Raw genomic sequence first — 21,056 nt, forward strand, 5'->3', positions numbered from 1 at the left:
AGATGAAAGTGCAAAACAAATTATACATATAAAAAGTTATATGGAAATGGAGTCCATCTGTCATTAATTTGAAGCCCTTTGATGCTAGCTTATTATAATGTGTGTGTGTAAGTATGTAACTTAATCTATAAGGATAAATAACAACATATTAATAGCTTAATATTCATATTCATACTTAAGAGTAAGTTTATATCGACGTGGCATAAACAATAATATTAAAATTTTATATTATATTAATTTTATAGTATGTGTAATATATATAGCATACAAATTTTTTAAAAAAAAATTAGAATATATTTAATATAAGAAATTAAATATATATATTTCGCTTTTGTTTGGTCTAATTGGGTTTTCAAATGTTGAAAGTCGATACCAAACTGGTTTTTAATCAGTTTTGGTTTCTAGGAAACTGACCAAACCGATCCGATTATTTTCAGTTCAATCAGTTTGATAAATTTTTTTTTACAGTACTCTTAGTTTTTAATCATATAAAAAATGATTTTAGGATATGTGGGCTAACTTAATTTTATCTTATTTCAATCTTAAATATTAGGTAAGGCATGCAGAAAAGGCCCTAATTTGGTTTGGATATCCTCTAGCATTAATTCGTTGGATTGTTTACAGCGAGAGAAACGTTTTTGCAAAGTTCTAAAACCGGCCGGGAAGAAGCCTTTTATAAAGTTGTCATTAACGGTGATCGTGAGTACTATCTTCTTAATACACTTTTTGTGAAGTTCTTGATAGTAAATATGACTGCTTTGTGAAAGCACATCATGTCACAGCCAGAGTCATGAGAGGACTTCGAAGTTGCAAAATTCCATTTAGTAACTTGATCATTATATATACACTGAATGTAGGACATAGAATAAAGAACAAATGAAGTTTCAGAACTAAGATATACTCCAAGCAACTTTCAAAGCGGATGTCCAGCTAGCACTCAACAGTCAACAATATCGTAGCTACATTAGTTTGTAAACTTTACATCTGCGATGTCTTTTTATGAACATAGCATTCCTCTAATCTAAAAGCGGAATTTAGAGTTAAATATAAATAACCAAAACTACTGACAATCTTTTAACCATTTTTTCTTTAACTTGTATATATGATGGTGTTTGGTAGTGAAAATGTTGAAATGCATTTAGGCTCGTTTGGACACATGGAGTATATCATAATTTTGTGAATAGTAGTAAAATGTTTTGAGTTAAAATGTTTTATTAGATTTTAGAAGAAGAGAGAGAAAAAATTGAATAAAACATCATAAAATTAAAAAATTATTTTAAATATTTCTTTTATTATGAATTTTTTTTTTTTGAAATCTTTTTATTATGAAGTTGATAAAAGTTATATTGATTTTTGTGTTTTAAGTTTTAGAAAATTGTAACGTTTAGGTAAGATTAGAAGAAAAAATTTAAAATTTGAAATTGAAAATTATTTGTGTTCGAAAAGGAAATTATGAATGTTTTAGAGTGCTGATTAGTGTGGACTTAAATGTGTAGTAATTAAATATATTATACGTATGGATATGTTAATGAGACTTTTTACGTATAAAGAATTCACACTATCGATTTGTCATAGTATGATAAAAATATAATTTTTCTTAAAATTTTAGAATTATATAAAAATGTTGAAAGCAACGGAAGTTGGCCGGGTTAAGAGTTTCAAAGCAAAAGAATGAAAACAGAGTCAGTCATACTAAAAATCAATGCTTCAAAAGCTAGCTCTCTTAGTCCATCTCTATCTCCTCTCCATTACGACTGAGTCAAGGTCTTCTAGTCAAATAATGCAACCGTGGTTACTACCAGCTACAAGGACATGTCATTAATAAGGATCGTTAATTTGGAAATGGCATCTATATGTCGTTAATTTGGAAATGGAGTCAGGCCATATGAAGTTTACAAGCCGAGTTTAAATAGTTAGGAAAAAAATAAAAAGTTATAATTATTGCTTAAAATATAAGATACCGAGTAAAATAAGTATCTTGCCAAAATCTCGACAAAATCTCAAAAAAAAATCGTTCTTAAATATAAACATTACAATGAAAGAAAAATAATTTAAAATGAAAAAATAACTTAAAAGTGATGATTTAGAGGGAAAATGACTAATTTTGGAATTGAAAAGGTGACCACCAGGCACCAAGCAAAGTTGGAGACCACGACTCGTGCATGGAAGAAAACTTTTAGAATTGGAGTCATATGCATGATTCTAATATTCATAGCTAAAGTTATGACCAAAATACTCACGTGATCATAATGTTGCCCCCCTTTCCTTGCCCAATCGAGAAATGCCGCCCTTTCTTTGACATCTTTCATGATGTTTTTGTGCCGATCTGCCCTCTCAAGATAATCCAGTGCTAGTAATATTGAATCTGTCAGCTGAGCATCATTGGACTCGGATCTTCTACATAATTAGTTGAATTGCATATCATTTGTAGAACAGATGGAAGAGATATTTTCTGGTACCGTGTTTTAGAGTGGTATTAACAGGTGTTGGACGTGGTTGCTTAGAGCAATAGCTTTGGAGACTCGCATATGTAAAATTTATTGCAAGATTGTAACATCAAATGGATATGAATTGCGGGTGTTAAAAATGGGCAGTTCTTAATTCTCATATAAAACAATTCTTATTAACTCCATAATAAAGTATAAAACATGCAGTAATTTTCGTTTCGATTTGTTTTGATTTATTCAGTTGCATGTATATACAGCGAAGCATTTCCAATAGGCTTCTCATGTTTGTCTATATGAAAATATTAAGGCATGATTTGGAAAATGAATTAAGATGAGATGAGTTGAGATGAAATTAAATTGAATTAAAATATTATTTGAATATAATTTTATAATATAATTTTTATTTTAATATTTGAAAAAATTCAATTTTTTAATATATTTTCTTTAATTGTAATAAAATATAGAATATGATGAGATACTTTTTCTAAAAATGAAGCCTAAATATTGTACGCGTTTCCACGGACTCTAATTGACCATTCAGTACTGCTTTCACGCCATAGAAATTCAGAGAAGACTTGTGTTATTTTAATTGAAGTCAATAATGCACTATTACGTGAGGAAATTATGAATGTTTTGATAAGAGATCATTTCACTTTACAAACAAGCCCCAAGTCATTTATTTAAAATTTAGAGTACTGATTTGTGTGGACTTATAATGTGTAATAATCAAATATATATAGCATACGCATGGATATGTTACTGAAACTTTCTACGTATCAGTAGTCTGATGATGCATCTCTCACACCAACTTACAAATACAAACTAAGATACATCCCACTTCAAATTGACTTATATAAAAAAAAAATGTTTGAGATTCCTCGTTCACCCCACCTTGATTCGCCCTCTCTTAACTCGAGATGAAAGCAGCAAAAGATGGAAAACAGAGTCAGTCATACTAAAAATCATTGATTCATTCAAAAGCTAGCTCTCTTTAATTTGTCCTATCTCTATCTCAATCTCCATTATGACTGAGTCAAGGGAACCCAATAGGCACGGATATATCATCACCGTGGAAGACTTTCTAGATAGTCATTCGTAGAAATATGCGTATTATATGGGAGAAAGGAAGACACCAAATGCAAAAGAAATTATTTATATAAATATTTATTTGGAAATGGCCGGCGTCCATATGTCTTTAATTAATTTCCAGCCATATATATGTCGTTATTTTAATAATTGTGGGTAAAGTAGTATTTTTCTATATATATATATATATGCATATATAATGTGTGTGTAAGTAACTTTATATATAAGAATAAATAATAATATGTTAATAACTTTATAATATTCTTATTCATATTTAAGAATATATAAGTTTATATCAAGGAGACATAAAGAATAATTTTAAATTTTCATATTATATTATATTAATTTTACAATATGTGTAATATATATAGCATAAAAATTAACAAAGTTATAATATATTTAATATAAAAAAATTAAGTATATATACATATATCGCTTTAGTTTGGTCTAATTTGCTTTTCAAATCTTGAAAACCAATATCAAACCGATTTTAAATCGATTTTGATTTCTAGGCCGAGCCGAAATTGAGCGAATCGGTTCAGTTCAATCAGTTTGATTGGTTTTTTCTAACACTCCAAGTTTTTAACCATTTAAAAAATGAGTTTAGGGTAAATGGACTAGCTTCATTTTATCTTATTTCAATCTTAAATGCTACTTGGGAATTCTAGGTTGGGCAAGGAAAGAGGAGCAACATCGCACACACATAAGCATTTTAGCCATAACTTTGTCTATGGATATCAGAATTGCGCGTATGACCTTAATTCGAAAAGCTCTCTTTGACGTGCATGTTGTGCTCACCACGCTACACCTGGTGGTCTCCGTCTCAATATTTTTGTTGTGAGATGAGAAATTACTTAGTTGAATATACTTATTTTGAATTTAACCAAAATTATTGTAGGTTTCGAAAGATTGTCTGGTTTGACCAACCTGGAGGAGCTTTACTTGTATTATATTCCCTTCAATGCCAGCCTCTTGCCATCCCTTGCCAAGATTGCAACGCTCAAGAAACTGTATCTGTATGGAATGAAGGAGTGGGATTACGAAGCTGCTAATAATAGCCAAGGTAAGTAAATCAATAATAAATTGTTCTTTTTGTTGTAAAAAGGAAATATAAATTAATCACTTCAATAACTGACTCAGCCAACAATAATAAATTGTTCTTTTCATATCATTTTTTAAACACTTTTAAATATTTTAAAAAATAAATTCGCAATATTATTAAACAAAATTTTCTTAATTACTAAGTAAAAAAAACTAGAAAAAAATTTTTGGAGTGGGATCCCCCAACGGAATCCCTAAGATTACCCTTTTTTAATAGTGGAGCTCACTCTTTTTCAAAACGATTGCGTGGCATTTATGTACTCCATGACTATATGTTGTATTACTCTTTGGTGAAAGATAAATATTTTTTGGTACGTTGTTTTAGAGTGTTACTGTTTTATTTGAGTTAACATGTTTTATTTGATTTTGGAAAATGAGAAAAAAAATTGAATACAAATATTATAAAGTTAAAAAAGTTGTTTGAATATTTTTTTTTAATATTTTTTATTTTAAAATTTGAAAAAGTTGTATTTTTTTTCTTTTGGGAATTTGAGAAAGTTTTAATGATTAAATAATGATTAGATGAAAATTAGGTTAGAGATTTGAAATTAAAAAATAAATTTTGTTTAAATGATAACGTTTGCGAAGAAAATTATAAAATATTTTGAGATCATCATCTCATCTCATCTCATCTAAGTGCCGAAACATAGGCTAAAAATCAATGATTCAAAAGCTTGATCTTTTTGTCCATATCTATCACCATTATCACTGAGTCAAGGCCGTCTTCTAAAATAATGGAACCACGATTACTACCCGGTGCTATAAGGACATGATGTCATTACTAAGGATCGACAACTTCTAGCGGAACCCAATAAGCACGGATATGTCATCACCATGGAAGGCTTTTCTAGATAGTAATCGGTGGAAATATGCATATATGGAAAAAGGAAGAGACAAAAATGCAAAACAAATTATACATATAAAAATTATATGGAAATGGACTCCATCTGTCGTTAATTTTGTCTTATTTCAATCTTAAAAAAGATTTTAGGGTATGTGGACTAGCTTAATTTTGTCTTATTTCAATCTTAAATGTTACTTGGGAGAGGAGGCCAATACTTCAACTTTGAACTTTTTCAAAGTCTAGGACTTATCAAGTAAATCAATTAGGTAATGCATGGAAAAGGGCCTTTGGTTTGGATATCCTCTACCATTCGTTGGATTAATTGTTTACAGCGAGAGAGACTTTTTGCAAAGTTACACCCGGTGGGTGGAAACCTTTTATAAAGTTGTCATCAACGGTGATAAGCGTACCATCTTCTTAATACACTTTTGTAAAGTTCTTGATAGTATACACTGAATATAGGACATAGAATAAAGAAAGAATGAAGTTTCGAAGCAACTTTCAAATTAAGCGGATGTCAAGCACTCAACAGTCAACAATATTCTAATTTATGTTATCACTTTTGTAAGATTAACAATATTTGATTAATGAAGTATTTGTTTTTGTAAAGTATTTGTTTATTGTGAACTTTACATCTGCCATGTCTTTTTACGAACATAACATGATTCCTCTAATCTAAATGGTGGTAGTCTAGGATCAGGCATTTAGAGTTATAAATGTCTTTCTATGACATTTTTTGTCTTCTAATGTTGTTCTTCACGTGGAGCTAGCTGTAAGAATTCTATACAAAGATGCCCAGTTCACAGGACACCAATTGTCAAAAGTCATGACACCAATTGTCGGCCACACTCAGAGAAAGAAATCGTAGAAACGGCCATTTCTCTAAAGTGAGTCAAGGTCTTCTCAAATAATGCAACGGTGATAATAATCGGTGGAAATATGTGTATTATAGGGAGAAAGGAAGAGACGAAAATGTAAAATAAATTAAATATATATATAAAAAGTTGAAAAATATTTTGGGTAAAGAGATTTCAACGAAAGTAAATTTATAATTGATGTAATTTGATAAAATAAATCTAACATATTACATAAAATCATATCTATTTTTAGATTTTACTTTTCTAAAAGTTATATGGTGTCCATTTGTCGTTAATTTGCAGCCATAGGATGCCAGCTTAGATGAAATGCATAGCATTTGTGGAATATATTAAAGAAAAATGATATTTTAAGTGGTGAAGTACGTAAGCGCCACACACCTTTCTGAAAAAAATAAGTAAATACATGACTTGTTTGAATAAAAAATTAATTTTTTCATAGTAAACCTCACTTTTTTTCAAAATAATTGTGCGGCACTTACGTACTCTATGACTATATATAGTATTACTCTTTAGTGAAAGATAAATATTTTCTGATACGTTGTTTTAGAGTGTTACAGTTTTATTTAAGTTAACATGTTTTATTTAATTTTTAAAAATGAGAGAAAAGAAAAAGTTAATCGAATACGAATGTTATAAAATTAAAAGTTTGTTTGACTATAATTTTTTCAATATTGTTTTTATTGTGAAATTTAAAAAAGTTGTAGTATTTTTTTGTTTGAAAATTTGAAAATTTTTTAATAATTAGGTAATGATTAAATAAAAATTAAATTAAAGATTTAAAATTAAAAAATATTTTACATTTAAATAATATTTATAAAACAATTATAAAAAAAGTATATCCCATCTCATCTAATCTAAAAATCAATAATTCAAAAGCTTGATCTCTTTATCCATCTCTATCACCATAAATACTGAGTCAAGGTCTTCTAAAATAATGGAACCACTATGACTACTTGGCTGGTGCTATAAGGACATGAATCATTACTAAAGATCGAAGACTTGTAGCGGAACCCAGTATGCACGGATACGTCATTACCATGGAATTAGACTTTTCTAAATGGTTATTGGTGGAAATATGCGTATATGGAAAAAAGAAGAGATGAAAATGTAAAGCAAATTATACATATAAAAATGAGTCCATCTATCATTAATTTGAAGTCCTATGATGTCAGCTTATTATATATATATATATATATATATGTATGTATGTATGTATGTAACTTAAATAATAACATATTAATAACTTAATATCCATATTCATATTTCACAATAAGTTTATATCAAGGAGAGGCATAAACAATAATATTAAAATTTTATATTATATTAATTTTATAATATGTGTAATATATATAGCATAAAAATTAAAAAAAATTATAATATACTAATATAAGAAATTAAATATATATTTCGTTTTGGTTTGGTCTAATTCGCTTTTCAAATCTTGAAAATCGATAGCAAACTGATTTTTAATCGGTTTTGGTTTCTAGGAAACTGACTGAATTGGTCCGATTCTTTTTAATTAGTTCAATCGGTTTAATCAATTTTTTCTTACAATACTCCTAATTTTAATCATATAAAAAAAGATTTTAAGATATCATGTGGAATGGCTTAATTTTATCTTATTTCAATCTTAAATGTTACTTGGGAGTGGAGGCCAATACTTCAACTTCAACTTTTTCAAAGTCTAGGAGATATCAAGTAAATCAATTAGGTAATGCATGCAGAAAAGGCCCTAATTTGGTTTGGATATCCTCTAGCATTAATTCGTTGGATTGTTTATAGCGAGAGAAACTTTTTGCAAAGTTCTAACACCCGGCGGGTAGAAGCCTTTTACAAAGTTGTCATCAACGGTGATCATGTACCATCTTCTTAATACGCTTTTTGTGAAGTTCTTGATAGTATACACTTTTCTAATTTATTGTAATTTATGTTATCAGTTTTGTAAGATTAACAATATTTGATTAATGAAGTATTTGTTTTTGATTTTGTAAAGCTTTGTTTATTGTAAAAAAATTTGTAGTATTTTTTTTGTTTGAGAATTTGAGAAAGTTTTAATGATTAGATAATGATTAAATGAAAATTAGATGAGAGATTTGAAATTAAAAAACGTTTTGTATTTGAATGATGTTTGCTAAAGAAATTATAAAAAAAAAATCTCTCTAAAAATCAATGATTCAAAAGCTTGATCTCTTTGTCCATCTCTATCACCATTATCACTGAGTCAAGGTCTTCTAAAATAATGGAACCAGTATTACTACCTAGCACTATAAGGACATGATGTCATTACTAATTAAGGATTGACAACTTCTAGTGCAACCCAGTATGCACGGATATATATGTCATGACCATGGAAGACTTTTCTAGATAGTAATCCGTGAAAATATGCGTATATGGAAAAAGGAAGAGACGAGCACCGTTTGGTTACCCAGTTCAAATGAGATGAGATGAAATATTTTGTTAAAAGTTGAATAAAATATTATTAGAATATAATTTTTTAATATAATTTTTATTTTGGCTTTGGTTTGGTCTAATTCAGTTTTCAAGTTTTGAAAACCGATACCAAACTGGTTTTTAATTGGTTTTGGTTTCTAGGAAACAGACCAAACAGGTCTAATTCTGTTAAGTTCAATTGGTTTGATCAATTTTTTCTTATAGTACTCCTAGTTTTTAAACATATAAAAAATGATTTTAGGGTATCGTGTTGACTAGCTTAATTTCATCTTATTTCAATCTTAAATGTTACTTGGGAGAGGAGGCTAATACTTCAACTTCGAACTTTTTCAAAGTCTAGGACTTATCAAGTACTAAATCAATTAGCGTTTGTTGGATTGTTTACAGTGAGATCAGAAACTTTTTGCAAAGTTCTATCACCCGGGTAGAAGCCTTTTATAAAGTTGTCATGCATCAACAGTGATCATCAGTGTACCATCTTCTTAATACACCTCTTGTGAAGTTCTTGATAGTATACATTGAATGTAGAAAGAATGAAGTTTCGAAGCAATTTTCAAATTAAGCGAATGTCAAGCACTCAACAATCAACCATTATCACTAAGTCAAGATCTTCTAAAATAATGGAACCACGATTACTACTTGGCACTATAAGGACATGTCATTACTAAGGATCGAAGACTTCTAGGAACCCAATATGCACGAATATGTCATCAACATGGAAGACTTTTGTAGACAGTAATCGGTGGAAATATGCGTATATGGACAAAGGAAGAGACGAAAACACAAAACAAATTATACATATAAAAAGTTGTATGGAAATGGTGTCCATCTGTGATTAATTTGAAGCCCGACAATGCCAGCTTATTATATATGTCATGTGTATGTAACTTAATCTATAAGGATAAAAAATAACATGTTAATAACTTAATATTCATATTCATATTTAAGAGTAAGTTTATATCAAGGAGGCACAAACAATAATTTTAAAATTTCATATTATATTAATTTTATAATATGTGTCATATATATATAGCATAAAAATTAAAAAAGTTATAATATATCTAATATAAGAAATTAAATATATCCTATCAAAAAAATTAAATATATATTTGGCTTTGGTTTGGTCTAATTCGGTTTTCAAATCTTGAAAACCGATACCAAACTAGTTTTTAATCGATTTTGGTTTCTAGCTAGGAAACTGAGCGAACCGATCCGATTCTATTCAGTTCAATCAATTTGATCGGTTTTTTCTTACAGTACTCCTAATTTTTAACCATATAAAAAAAGATTTTAGGGTATGTGGACTAGCTTAATTTTATCTTATTTCCATCTTAAATGTTACCAATTGGGAGAGGAGGCCAATACTTTAACTTCGAACTTTTTCAAAGTCTAGGACTTATCAAGTAAAACAATTAGTTAATGCATGAAAAGGCCCTTTGGTTTGGATATCCTTTATCTAGCATGCATTCGTTGGATTGTTTACAGCGAGAGAGACTTTTTGCAAAGTTCTAACACCCGGGTAGAAGCCTTTTATAAAGTTGTACTAATCAACGGTGATCAGTGTACCATTTCTTAATACACTTTTTGTCCTCGTTCATTTTCGTATATGAGATAAGATGAGATGAGATAAAAGTTAAAAATTGAATAAAATATTATTATAAAATAATTTTTAATATTCTTTTTATTTTAATATTTGAAAAAGTTGAATTTTTTATTTTATTTTGTGTATGAATTTGGTAAAGTTTTAATAATGATTAGATGAGATAAGATGAATTAAGAAATTTTATGAAAGTGAATGTAGGACATAGAATAAAGAAAGAATGAAGTTTCGAAACTAAGATATACTTTAAGCAACTTTCAAATTAAGCGGATGTCAAGCACTCAATAGTCAACCATTATCACTGAGTCAAGGTCTTCTAAAATAATGGAACCATGATTACTACCTGGCACTATAAGGACATCACGATGTCATTACTAAGGATCGAAGACTTCTAGAAACCCAGTATGCACGGATCACCATTGAAGACTTTTCTAGATAGTAATCAGTAGAAATATGCGTATATGGAAAAAGGAAGAGACGAAAATGCAAAACAAATTATACATATAAAAATTATATGGAAATGGAGTCCATCTGTCATTAATTTGAAGCCTATTATGCCAGCTTAGTGTGTGTATATATATAATATGTGTGTGTGTGTGTGTAAGAATGTAACTTAATAATAACATATTAATTATTAACTTAATATTCATATTCATATTTAAGAGTAAGTTTATATGAAGGAGGCATAAATAATAATATTAAAATTTAATGTTATATTAATTTTATAATATGTGTAATATATATAGCATAAAATTTAAAAAATTTATAATATATTTAATATAAGAAATTAAATATATCCTATAAAAAAAAAGAAATTAAATATATATATATTTGGCTTTGGTCTAATTCGGTGTTCAAAATCTTGAAAACCAATACCAAATTGGTGTTTAATCGATTTTGTTTTCTAAGAAATTATTTTTAGCTAGATTAGTTTGTGAACTTCACATCTGCGATGTCTTTTTATGAACATAGCATTCCTCTAGTCTAAAAGTTGTGATGATGTTTAGAGTTATAAATAATCAAAATTACTGACAATCTTTTAACCATTTTTCTTTTAAATTGTATGATGGTGTTTGTTAGTGAAAATGTTGAAATGCAAATCATTTGCATTTAGGGCCGTTTAGACGCTTGGAGTATTTCATAATTTTGTGAATAGTAATAAATTATTTTGAGTTAATATGTTTTATTAGATTTTGGGAAAAGACAGGAAAAGTTGAATAAAATATTATAGAGTTAAAAAATTATTTTAAATAGATTTTTTTTATTATAAAGTGTATAAAAGTTATATTGATTTTTGTGTTTTATTTTTAAGTTTGTAAAAGTTGTATTAATTTTTACATTTTGTTTAGAAGTTTGTAAAAATTGTACTTGTTTTTATGTTTAGTTAATGATTAAGTAATGATTAAATAAAAAATTTAAAATTGAAATGTGTTTTATATTGGAATGATATTTAGAAATGAAATTATGGGAATTTTAAGAATAATGTCTCTCCAAACGAGCCTTTAAGAATTTGAAATGAAATTGGCCCTCTCCTGACTCGAAATGAAAGATTGAAAACAATTTATGAAATCATTGATTCAAGGGAACCCACTAGGCACGGATATGTCATCACCATCACCTAATGCAAAACAATTTATAATTTATATAAATATTTATTTGGAAATGGCGTTATTTAAACAATTAATTTCTAGCCATATATATGTCGTTATTCAAATAGTTAGTTGGGATAAGATCAACTTAATTATGGGGGACCCAACGTACGAGAGTGTATAGCTAGCTAGGTACTGCCGGTGGCCTATTTAAACAAAACCTTTGCGAGTCTTATTGTAATTGGTAATTACATAAAGAGTAGAAAGCAATTAGTTGATCAATGGAGATGGGGCGTTTTTGTGGGTAAAGTAGTATTTATATATATATATATGCATATATAATGTGTGTGTAAGTAACTTTATATATAAGAATAAATAATAATATGTTAATAACTTTATAATATTCTTATTCATATTTAAGAATATATAAGTTTATATCAAGGAGACATAAAGAATAATTTTAAATTTTCATATTATATTAATTTTACAATATGTGTAATATATATAGCATAAAAATTAACAAAGTTATAATATATTTAATATAAAAAAATTAAGTATATATACATATATCGCTTTAGTTTGGTCTAATTTGCTTTTCAAATATTGAAAATCGATATCGAACCGATTTTAAATTGGTTTTGATTTCTAGGAGCCGAAATTGAGCGAACCGGTTCAGTTCAATCAGTTTGATTGGTTTTTTCTTACACTCCTAATTTTTAACCATTTAAAAAATGAGTTTAGGGTAAATGGACTAGCTTCATTTTATCTTATTTCAATCTTAAATGCTACTTGGGAATTCTAGGTTGGGCGAGGAAAGAGGAGTGACATCGCACACACATAAGCATTTTGGCCATAATTTTGTCTATGAATATCATAATTGCGCGTATGACCTTAATTCGAAAAGCTCTATTTGACGTGCATGTTGTGCTCACCACGCTACACCTGGTGTTCTCCGTCTCAATCCAATTTTAGTGATAGGCTTATCTTATTCTATATTTTTTTATTTGTCCATAATTGAAATTTTACTTTCTTCTCCTTAGCTATTTAAGTCCGGGCTTCATAAGATATATTTGATTTTTACAAAAAAAAAAAATCTTAATTTCAGATTTTATCTCAAAATTCTATGTCTATTTGCATTTCTCTCAATCTCTAGCTTCTGTTGTTTAGCTAGCCGTCAGAATAATCCTTATTCTACTCCAGCGTTGGATAAAAACCATGCTATATGAGATTTTGAAGAAGATTAGAGCATCATGTTTAGGTAGTGAGATGTGATAAAATTTTTGTGAATAATAGTTAAATGATTTGTGAATACTAGTGATCTGTTAACTCAATGATAAATTTTGTGTTAAATGATGCTAGTTAAATGAAAATTTTGTGAATAATACAAATTTTGTGATTTGTTAACTCAAATCATGAAACATATTTTATTTGATTTTAGGAAATGAAAGAGAAAAAGTTGAATACAAATATTAAGTTAAAAATTTGTTTGAATATAATTTTTTAATATTGTTTTTATTTTGAGATTTGAAAAAATTGTAATATTTATTTTTATTTTTTTGAAATTTGAGAAAGTTTTAATAATTAGGTAATGATTAGATGAAAATAAGGTTAGAGATTTGAAATTAGAAAGTGTTTTGTGTTTGAATGATATTTGAGAAGGAAATTTTGAAAAATTTTGAGATTATCATCTCATCTCATCTAAGTGCCAAAACATAGGCTAAAAAAATCAATATTCAAAAGCTTGCTCTTTTTGTCCATCTCTATCACCATTGTCATTGAGTTAAGGTCTTCTCAAATAATGCAACCACGATTACTACCCACGCTATAGGGACATGTCATTACTTATAAGGATCGAAGACTTCTAGGAACCCAGTAGGCACGGATATGTCATCACCATGGAAGACTTTTCTAGATAGTAATCGGTACTACAAAATATGCGTATATGGAAATAGTGTCCATCTGTGATTCATTTGAATCCCTACGATGCCAGCTTATTATATATGTGTCTATGTAACTTAATCTATAAGGATAAATAATAACATGTTAATAACTTAATATTCATATTCATATTTAAGAGTAAGTTTATATGGAGGCATAAATAATAATATTAAAATTTAATGTTATATTAATTTTATAATATGTGTAATATATGTAGCATAAAAATTCAAAAATTTATAATATATTTAATATAAGAAATTAAATATATCCTATAAAAAAAAAGAAATTAAATATATATATATTTGGCTTTGGTCTAATTCGATTTTCAAAATCTTGAAAACCAATACCAAATTGGTGTTTAATCGATTTTGTTTTCTAAGAAATTATTTTTAGCTAGATTAGTTTGTGAACTTCACATCTGCGATGTCTTTTTATGAACATAGCATTCCTCTAGTCTAAAAGCTGTGATGATGTTTAGAGTTATAAATAATCAAAATTACTGACAATCTTTTAACCATTTTTCTTTTAAATTGTATGATGGTGTTTGTTAGTGAAAATGTTGAAATGCAAATCGTTTGCATTTAGGCCCGTTTAGAAGCTTGGAGTATTTCATAATTTTGTGAATAGTAAAAAATTATTTTGAGTTAATATGTTTTATTAGATTTTGGGAGAAGTTGAATAAAATATTATAAAGTTAAAAAATTATTTTAAATAGATTTTTTTTATTATAAAGTGTATAAAAGTTGTATTAATTTTTATATTTTGTTTAAAAGTTTGTAAAAGTTGTACTCGTTTTTGTGTTTAGTTAATGATTAAGTAATGATTAGATAAAAAATTTAAAAATTTAAAATTGAAATGTGTTTTTTATTGGAATGATAATTAAAAATGAAATTATGAAAATTATGAGAATCATGTCTCTCCAAACGAGCCTTTAAGAATTTGAAAGCAGCAAAAGATACATCCCACTTCAAATTGACTTGTATAAAAAAAATAAAAAATAAAAAATGTTTGAGATTCCTCGTTCACCCCACCTTGATTGGCCCTCTCTTAACTCGAAATGAAAGCAGCAAGAGATTGAAAACAGAGTCAGTCAATAAATCATTGATTCAAGGGAACCCACTTGGCACGAATATGTCAATAATGCAAAAGAAATTATTTATATAAATATTTATTTAGAAATGGCGTCCATATATATGTCGTTATTTTAATAATAGTGGTTGTAGTCAATAATGCACTAATATTACGTTATTCAAATAGTTAGTTGGGATAAGATCAACTTAATTATGGGGGACCCAACGTGAGTGTATAGCTAAGTGGCCTATTTAAACTAAACCTTTCATGCGAGTAATTACTTACTTAAAAGAGTAGAAAGCAATTAGTTCATCAATGGATCCGATGGGGCGTTTTTGTTGGTTCATTTTTATTATTTTGTTCTGTGTTCAAGCTTCTATCATCCCTCCCTGCTCTGCTTGTTTGGAGGAAGACCAAAATGCTCTTTTCCTACTGATCAACTACCCAAAAGAATCTTTTTCACCATCTTCCAACTTAATTACCAACAAACAGATTCATGCTACTGATTGCTGCAATTGGACATATGCCGTCGAGTGCAGCAACATTACAGGCCGTGTAACCCTTATTTATCTTCCTGGGTTGCTGGATTATTGGTCCTCGTGGGATTCAGCTTGGAGTAGTGATGGATCAGAATATTGGTACTTGAATACCTCTTTGTTTCTTCCCTTTCAAGAGCTCAAGTCTTTGTATTTGTTCGGTAACATATATAATTTGAGGGTATCAAAAGAAGGTCTGTGCATATTATAACTTGTGATATATAGCATTTCTTCCAATATTTTTGTTGTGAGATGAGAAATTAGTTTGAATATACTTATTTTGAATTTAACCAAAATTATTGTAGGTTTGGAAAGATTGTCTGGGTTGACCAAGCTGGAGGTGCTTTACTTGGATTCTATTCCCTTCAATGACAGCCTCTTGCCATCCCTTGCCAAGATTGCAACGCTCAAGATACTATATTTGAGTGGAATGAAGGGGTGGGATTACGAAGCTAATTATAATAATAGCCAAGGTAAGTATCAATAATAAAATTGCTCTTTTTATTGTAAAAAGGAAATATAAATTAATCACTTCTTATTAAGGCATCTTCAATAACTGACTCAGCCAACAATACACATGCACAGCAGAGGAGCAAATTAAAACAGAGGAATCATAACTAACGGATTGTACTACAATTTCCATTCACTTATATTAATAACATATATGATTAATCGATCCGGTTTTGAAAGAGCCTCCAAAACCTATTTTCTAGAAAATTAATTAGATTTAAAGGCGACTTGGCCTTAGATTTAAATTAAGTTGGTCCAAATATATGGAGCATGAGAAAATCAAACAGACATCGGTTATTTCCACAAGCTCAAATCATTGGGCTCCCATATATACCAATTTGTTGTATTTTAGGATTTATTGTACACAGCTTTGTACATTGAAAAATCACAATTGCAGGTTTTGAAAGATTGTCTGCTCTGAGCAAGCTGGAGGAGCTAAATTTGGATTTTAATGACTTTAATGAAAGCATCTTGCCATCCCTTGTCAAGATTACATCGCTTAAGATACTATCTTTGCGTTACAATAAGATTACTGGAAGGGTCCCAATTAATAAAGGTCGGTATATATTCATGTATTAGCTAGTTAGGGTAGTGTTTCTTCTATTTTCATTTACCTTACTTATATTTATGCAGTTTCCTAATCTGATTCATTTTTTACAAATTTTTCTAATAAATAATGGAATATCAAAATTATTGCAGGTTTTACAATGAGTAAGCTAGAGGAGCTCAACTTGTTTGGTAATTATAACATCACAGACTTGGGATTCATTTGTAAGATTGCAATATCGCTCAAGAAACTAGATTTGAGTGATATTGCTTACTTGAATGGGGGAATTAATATCCAGAGTAAGTCTCACCTCAAGTTGTTGGCTTCATAATATATATTGTCTTGTTTTTCGGTGTACTTCATATGCTATAAGATGGTAGTGATTTCTTAATAATTTCAATACACATGATAAATATCTAAAGCTTGCGTTGTAGTTTAATTTTTTAGAGCTTGGAAAACTAAAAATACAGGATAGTTATAATTTTAGGGTATCAAAAGAAGGTCTGTGTATATAACTTGTGATAGCATTTCTTCCATTTTTCTTGTGAGATGAGAAATTAGTTGAATATAATTATTTTGAATTTAACCAAAATGGCATTTCTTCCATTCTTTTTTATTACATGTAACCCCTCGACATCCATTTTGAAACCACGGTTTTCCAAACCCAGGCATAAAAATACCATATAGATTAACTCAAAACTTATACAGTTGAATCTACTTATTATGACATGGATACTCATGAATTTAATCAAAATTGTAGGTTTTGAAAGATTGTCTTGTTTGAGCAAGCTGGAGGAGCTTTACTTGGATGGGAATGACTTTAATGAAAGCATCTTGCCATCCCTTGGCAAGATTACATCGCTTAAGAAACTATCTTTGAGGTGGAATAAGATTACTGGAAGGGTCCCAATTAATAAAGGTCGGTACATATATATTGTATTAGCCAGTTAGGTAGTATTTATTATATTTTCATTTACCTTATATTTATGCAGTTTCCTAATCTGATTCAGTTTTTACAAATTTTTCTAATGAATAATGGAATATCAAATTTATTGCAGGTTTTACAATGAGTAAGCTAGAGGAGCTTTACTTGGATTATAATAACTTCACAGACATGAGATTCATTTGTAAGATTCCGTCTCTCAAGAAACTATATTTGAGAGAAGCTAAGTTGAATGGGGGAATTAATATCCATGGTAAGTCTCAAAGTTCAAATACTTATCAACACACATGATAGGTAATTTCAACGCACATGATAAATATCTAAAGCTTGTGTTATTGTTTTTTTAGAGCTTGGGAAACTAAAGAACCTTCAGGAGTTGTATTTGGATGGTTCATCCATCGACAAAAGCTTTCTTCGTAAAGTTGGAGTGATGACTTCTCTTATTGTATTATCAATGCGTACTTGTGGACTCAATGGTAGCTTACCCAACCAAGGTAGAAACGTTTTTTCCAAATATATTGCTGATCATAAACAAGCTTATCTCAGTAGCATAAATTAAAAATCTACTTATTTTACAGGTTGGTGTGAACTCAAAAATCTACAGCAGTTAGGCCTTGGTGATAATCATTTTGAAGGGAGATTACCTTCTTGTTTAGCAAACATGACAACACTTCGAGCATTGAATCTCGCATTCAATAACTTCAACCGAAGCATTTCTCACTCTCCCATACTTAGTTTGCAGTCACTTGAGTACCTTTCTCTGTCATATGACACACTTGTTGATGAAACAGAGTCTCAAAGTTGGACTTCATACTTTCAGTTGAAGGTTCTGTCGTTGTCAAGTAGCCCTGCTAGAAGACCCACTAGAACAATTCCCAGATTCCTTCATTACCAATATAAGTTACAAGCAATTGATCTCTCGCACAATAATTTGGTTGGAAAGTTTCCCACTTGGTTGCTAGAAAACAATACAAGATTGGAGATTCTTAATTTAAGGAATAACAATTTCACAAACCCTTTCCAAGTACCCTATCATCCTAATCCCCATATTCAAAAAATAGATATTTCGAATAATAATCTAGGAGGTCCGATTCCGACAAACTTGGGTTTAGTTTTTCCCAATTTAGTGCATTTAAACATGTCTCAAAATGCATTTACAGGCATAATTCCATCTTCTTTAGGTAATTTAGTTTCCTTGATGATTTTGGACTTGTCTAGCAATCATTTGTCAGGAACAATACCAGACCATTTGGGAATGGGTTGCCTCAATTTGAAATACCTCAAATTGTCAAATAATAGTTTAAGTGAGCAATTATTTCCAGCCATAAATAATCTAAGAGGTCTTATGTTTTTGTATTTGGACCACAACCAATTTTCCGGAAAGATCCCATATAGCTTATCCAGTAGTACTCACTTGATCGCATTTGATTTTAGTAGCAACTCTTTGTCAGGCAAGCTTCCAAGATGGATTGGCAACATGACCAACTTGGTTCAAATTGTTTTGGCCAAAAACCAACTTGAAGGTCCTATTCCGATTGAGTTATGCAAAGTCAAAGACATCATATTTCTTGACCTTTCCGAGAATAATTTGTCTGACTTCATACCACCGTGCTTCAATTCATTGGGCATCAAACATGTTCATCTGGGAAAAAATAGGCTAAGTGGTCCCATTACAAGTGCATTCAAGAATAGCTCTGCTCTGGTAACATTAGATCTTAGAGATAACCGCCTAACTGGCAACATTCCAGATTGGATCGGAAACTTCTCATCATTGAGCATCCTCCTCTTGAAAGCTAATCACTTGCAAGGAATGATTCCAATTCAAATATGCCTTCTTGGAAACATAACCATACTGGATCTTTCAAATAATAATTTTACTGGTCCAATACCTCATTGCTTGAGCAACATTAGTTTTGGGGCAACTAACCAAAAATCTGATCTAGGAAGTACAACTAAATATGCTTTGGACAATAGAGCATCAATATTCTTGGAGATAGAGATACACATATATCTTCCAAATGAAGATGAAGTTCTTTTCCCGAATGTGGTTGCACAACAAGAAGTAGAGTTCACAACAAAGAGCAGAACTTACTCCTATAAGGGTGATATCCTCAATTATATGTCTGGAATAGACCTCTCATGCAATTGTTTGTCTGGTGAAATTCCACTTGAGCTTGGATACTTGAGCAACATCCATGCCTTGAACTTGTCGCACAACAATCTAATCGGGTCAATCCCCACAACATTCTCGAACCTGAAAGAAATAGAGAGCTTGGATCTCTCCCACAATAAGTTGAATGGTAGCATCCCCCCTCAACTTACAGAGTTATACTCTCTAGCTGTCTTTAGCGTGGCTGACAATAATTTATCGGGCAGAATACCAGAAAGAAAAGCTCAATTTGGAACCTTTGATGAAAGCAGCTATAAGGGGAATCCTCTTCTGTATGGACCTCCACTACCTAATACTTGGAACAAAACTGGATTGCCATCTAATGATAAGGGAGAAGAAAGTGGTGGTTTCATTGACAAGGATTTTTTCTGCATAAGTTTTGGTGTGTCTTACACAATTGTGTTGTTGGGAATTGTTGCAGTTCTGTATATAAATCCTTATTGGCGTCAGGTGTGGTTTAGCTTCATTGAAGTGTGCATCACCAAGTCTTTTTATTTCTTGTTTGTGATTTCTCGTAAGTTGTCCAGTACTTTCTAAATTATGTAGCCTTGCCTAATGATGTTTGCATATGTCTATATGCTTGTTCTTGATCTTCAAATATGAGGTTTATAACTTTCGATAAACCTTTAGCGATCGATCATTTAGCTATTTTCTATTAAAATGTATGGACTTTTTATGTGTATTTCTATTGAAATTTAAGCATTTGTAAATATATAAGATTGATATTATTATTTGCTATTCGCTAGAGTTAAAGAAAGTTTTGACAAATGAAGAAACGATAAGCACGACTCGTTTACAGACCAAAAGACATTAGAAAGGAAGTTTGGCAAAGTTTTCCTAGAAAGTGACTCATTTGTGGTGACTATGGCCATCTTGAATTCCCATTTGCACAAGCCTAACAAAATCAATTAATTGTAAGCATATTATGCACCTTCTCCAAACCTCAATGCATTGGAAAGTACAAAAAAAATTGATTACAATATTGATATTTACATTCATAGCCCAATACACTGTCACCAATTTTCAATTTAGAAGCATACCACCCACCACTAAGATCCTAGGTCCTGAATTTCCAAAGCAATTAAGATCCCCTTTATATTGGTTTGTAACAAATTTGATTAGTTTTTATAATATATGTTTAATTTGATCTTAAAAGAAGAAAAAAAAAAGGGGAAGAAATGAGAGGAGGTTGTAAATATTTTTCATAGAATAAACTTGATAAAATATTAATCATGTTTAAGAAAATCTATAACAACTAAAATCCTACTAGGATTGTAGATTACCTTAATCATTCAATGTCCTAATAACTAACTAACACGGCAATTATTATCCAATCACAAAAAAA

At 29.7% G+C, this 21,056-nt stretch overlaps 1 protein-coding gene across 4 annotated transcripts; it reads left to right on the forward strand.

The window, feature by feature from the left end:
- Nucleotides 1-4,395: 4,395 nt before the first annotated feature.
- LOC108990666 (receptor-like protein 15) lies at nt 4,396-20,348 on the forward strand. 4 transcript variants are annotated; one of them, XM_035694937.1, is made up of 8 exons: nt 15,305-15,735; nt 15,847-16,014; nt 16,449-16,607; nt 16,751-16,897; nt 17,359-17,517; nt 17,657-17,794; nt 17,889-18,035; nt 18,120-20,348. In XM_035694937.1, exons 1-8 carry the CDS (start codon nt 15,321-15,323, stop codon nt 20,246-20,248), a joined length of 3,462 nt encoding a protein of 1,153 aa, XP_035550830.1. In that variant the 5' UTR covers nt 15,305-15,320; the 3' UTR covers nt 20,249-20,348. The 4 variants fall into 4 exon arrangements, with proteins under 4 accessions (XP_035550833.1, XP_035550830.1, XP_035550831.1 ...); XM_035694939.1 differs by having other exon boundaries at nt 15,521-15,643; XM_035694940.1 differs by lacking the exons at nt 15,305-15,735; nt 15,847-16,014 and adding an exon at nt 4,396-4,596.
- Nucleotides 20,349-21,056: the final 708 nt, after the last annotated feature.

The sequence above is a fragment of the Juglans regia genome, chromosome 10, assembly GCF_001411555.2.
Source record: "Juglans regia cultivar Chandler chromosome 10, Walnut 2.0, whole genome shotgun sequence".
NCBI lineage: Eukaryota > Viridiplantae > Streptophyta > Magnoliopsida > Fagales > Juglandaceae > Juglans > Juglans regia.

Excerpts from the sequence above, each read along its gene's own strand:
- LOC108990666 (XM_035694937.1), top strand. The coding sequence starts at position 15,321 with ATGGATCCGATGGGGCGTTTTTGTTGGTTCATTTTTATTATTTTGTTC. Across the intron at positions 16,015-16,448 it reads TAATTATAATAATAGCCAAG|GTTTTGAAAGATTGTCTGCT; the intron begins GTAAGTATCAAT and ends TCACAATTGCAG. Across the intron at positions 18,036-18,119 it reads TGGTAGCTTACCCAACCAAG|GTTGGTGTGAACTCAAAAAT; the intron begins GTAGAAACGTTT and ends CTTATTTTACAG.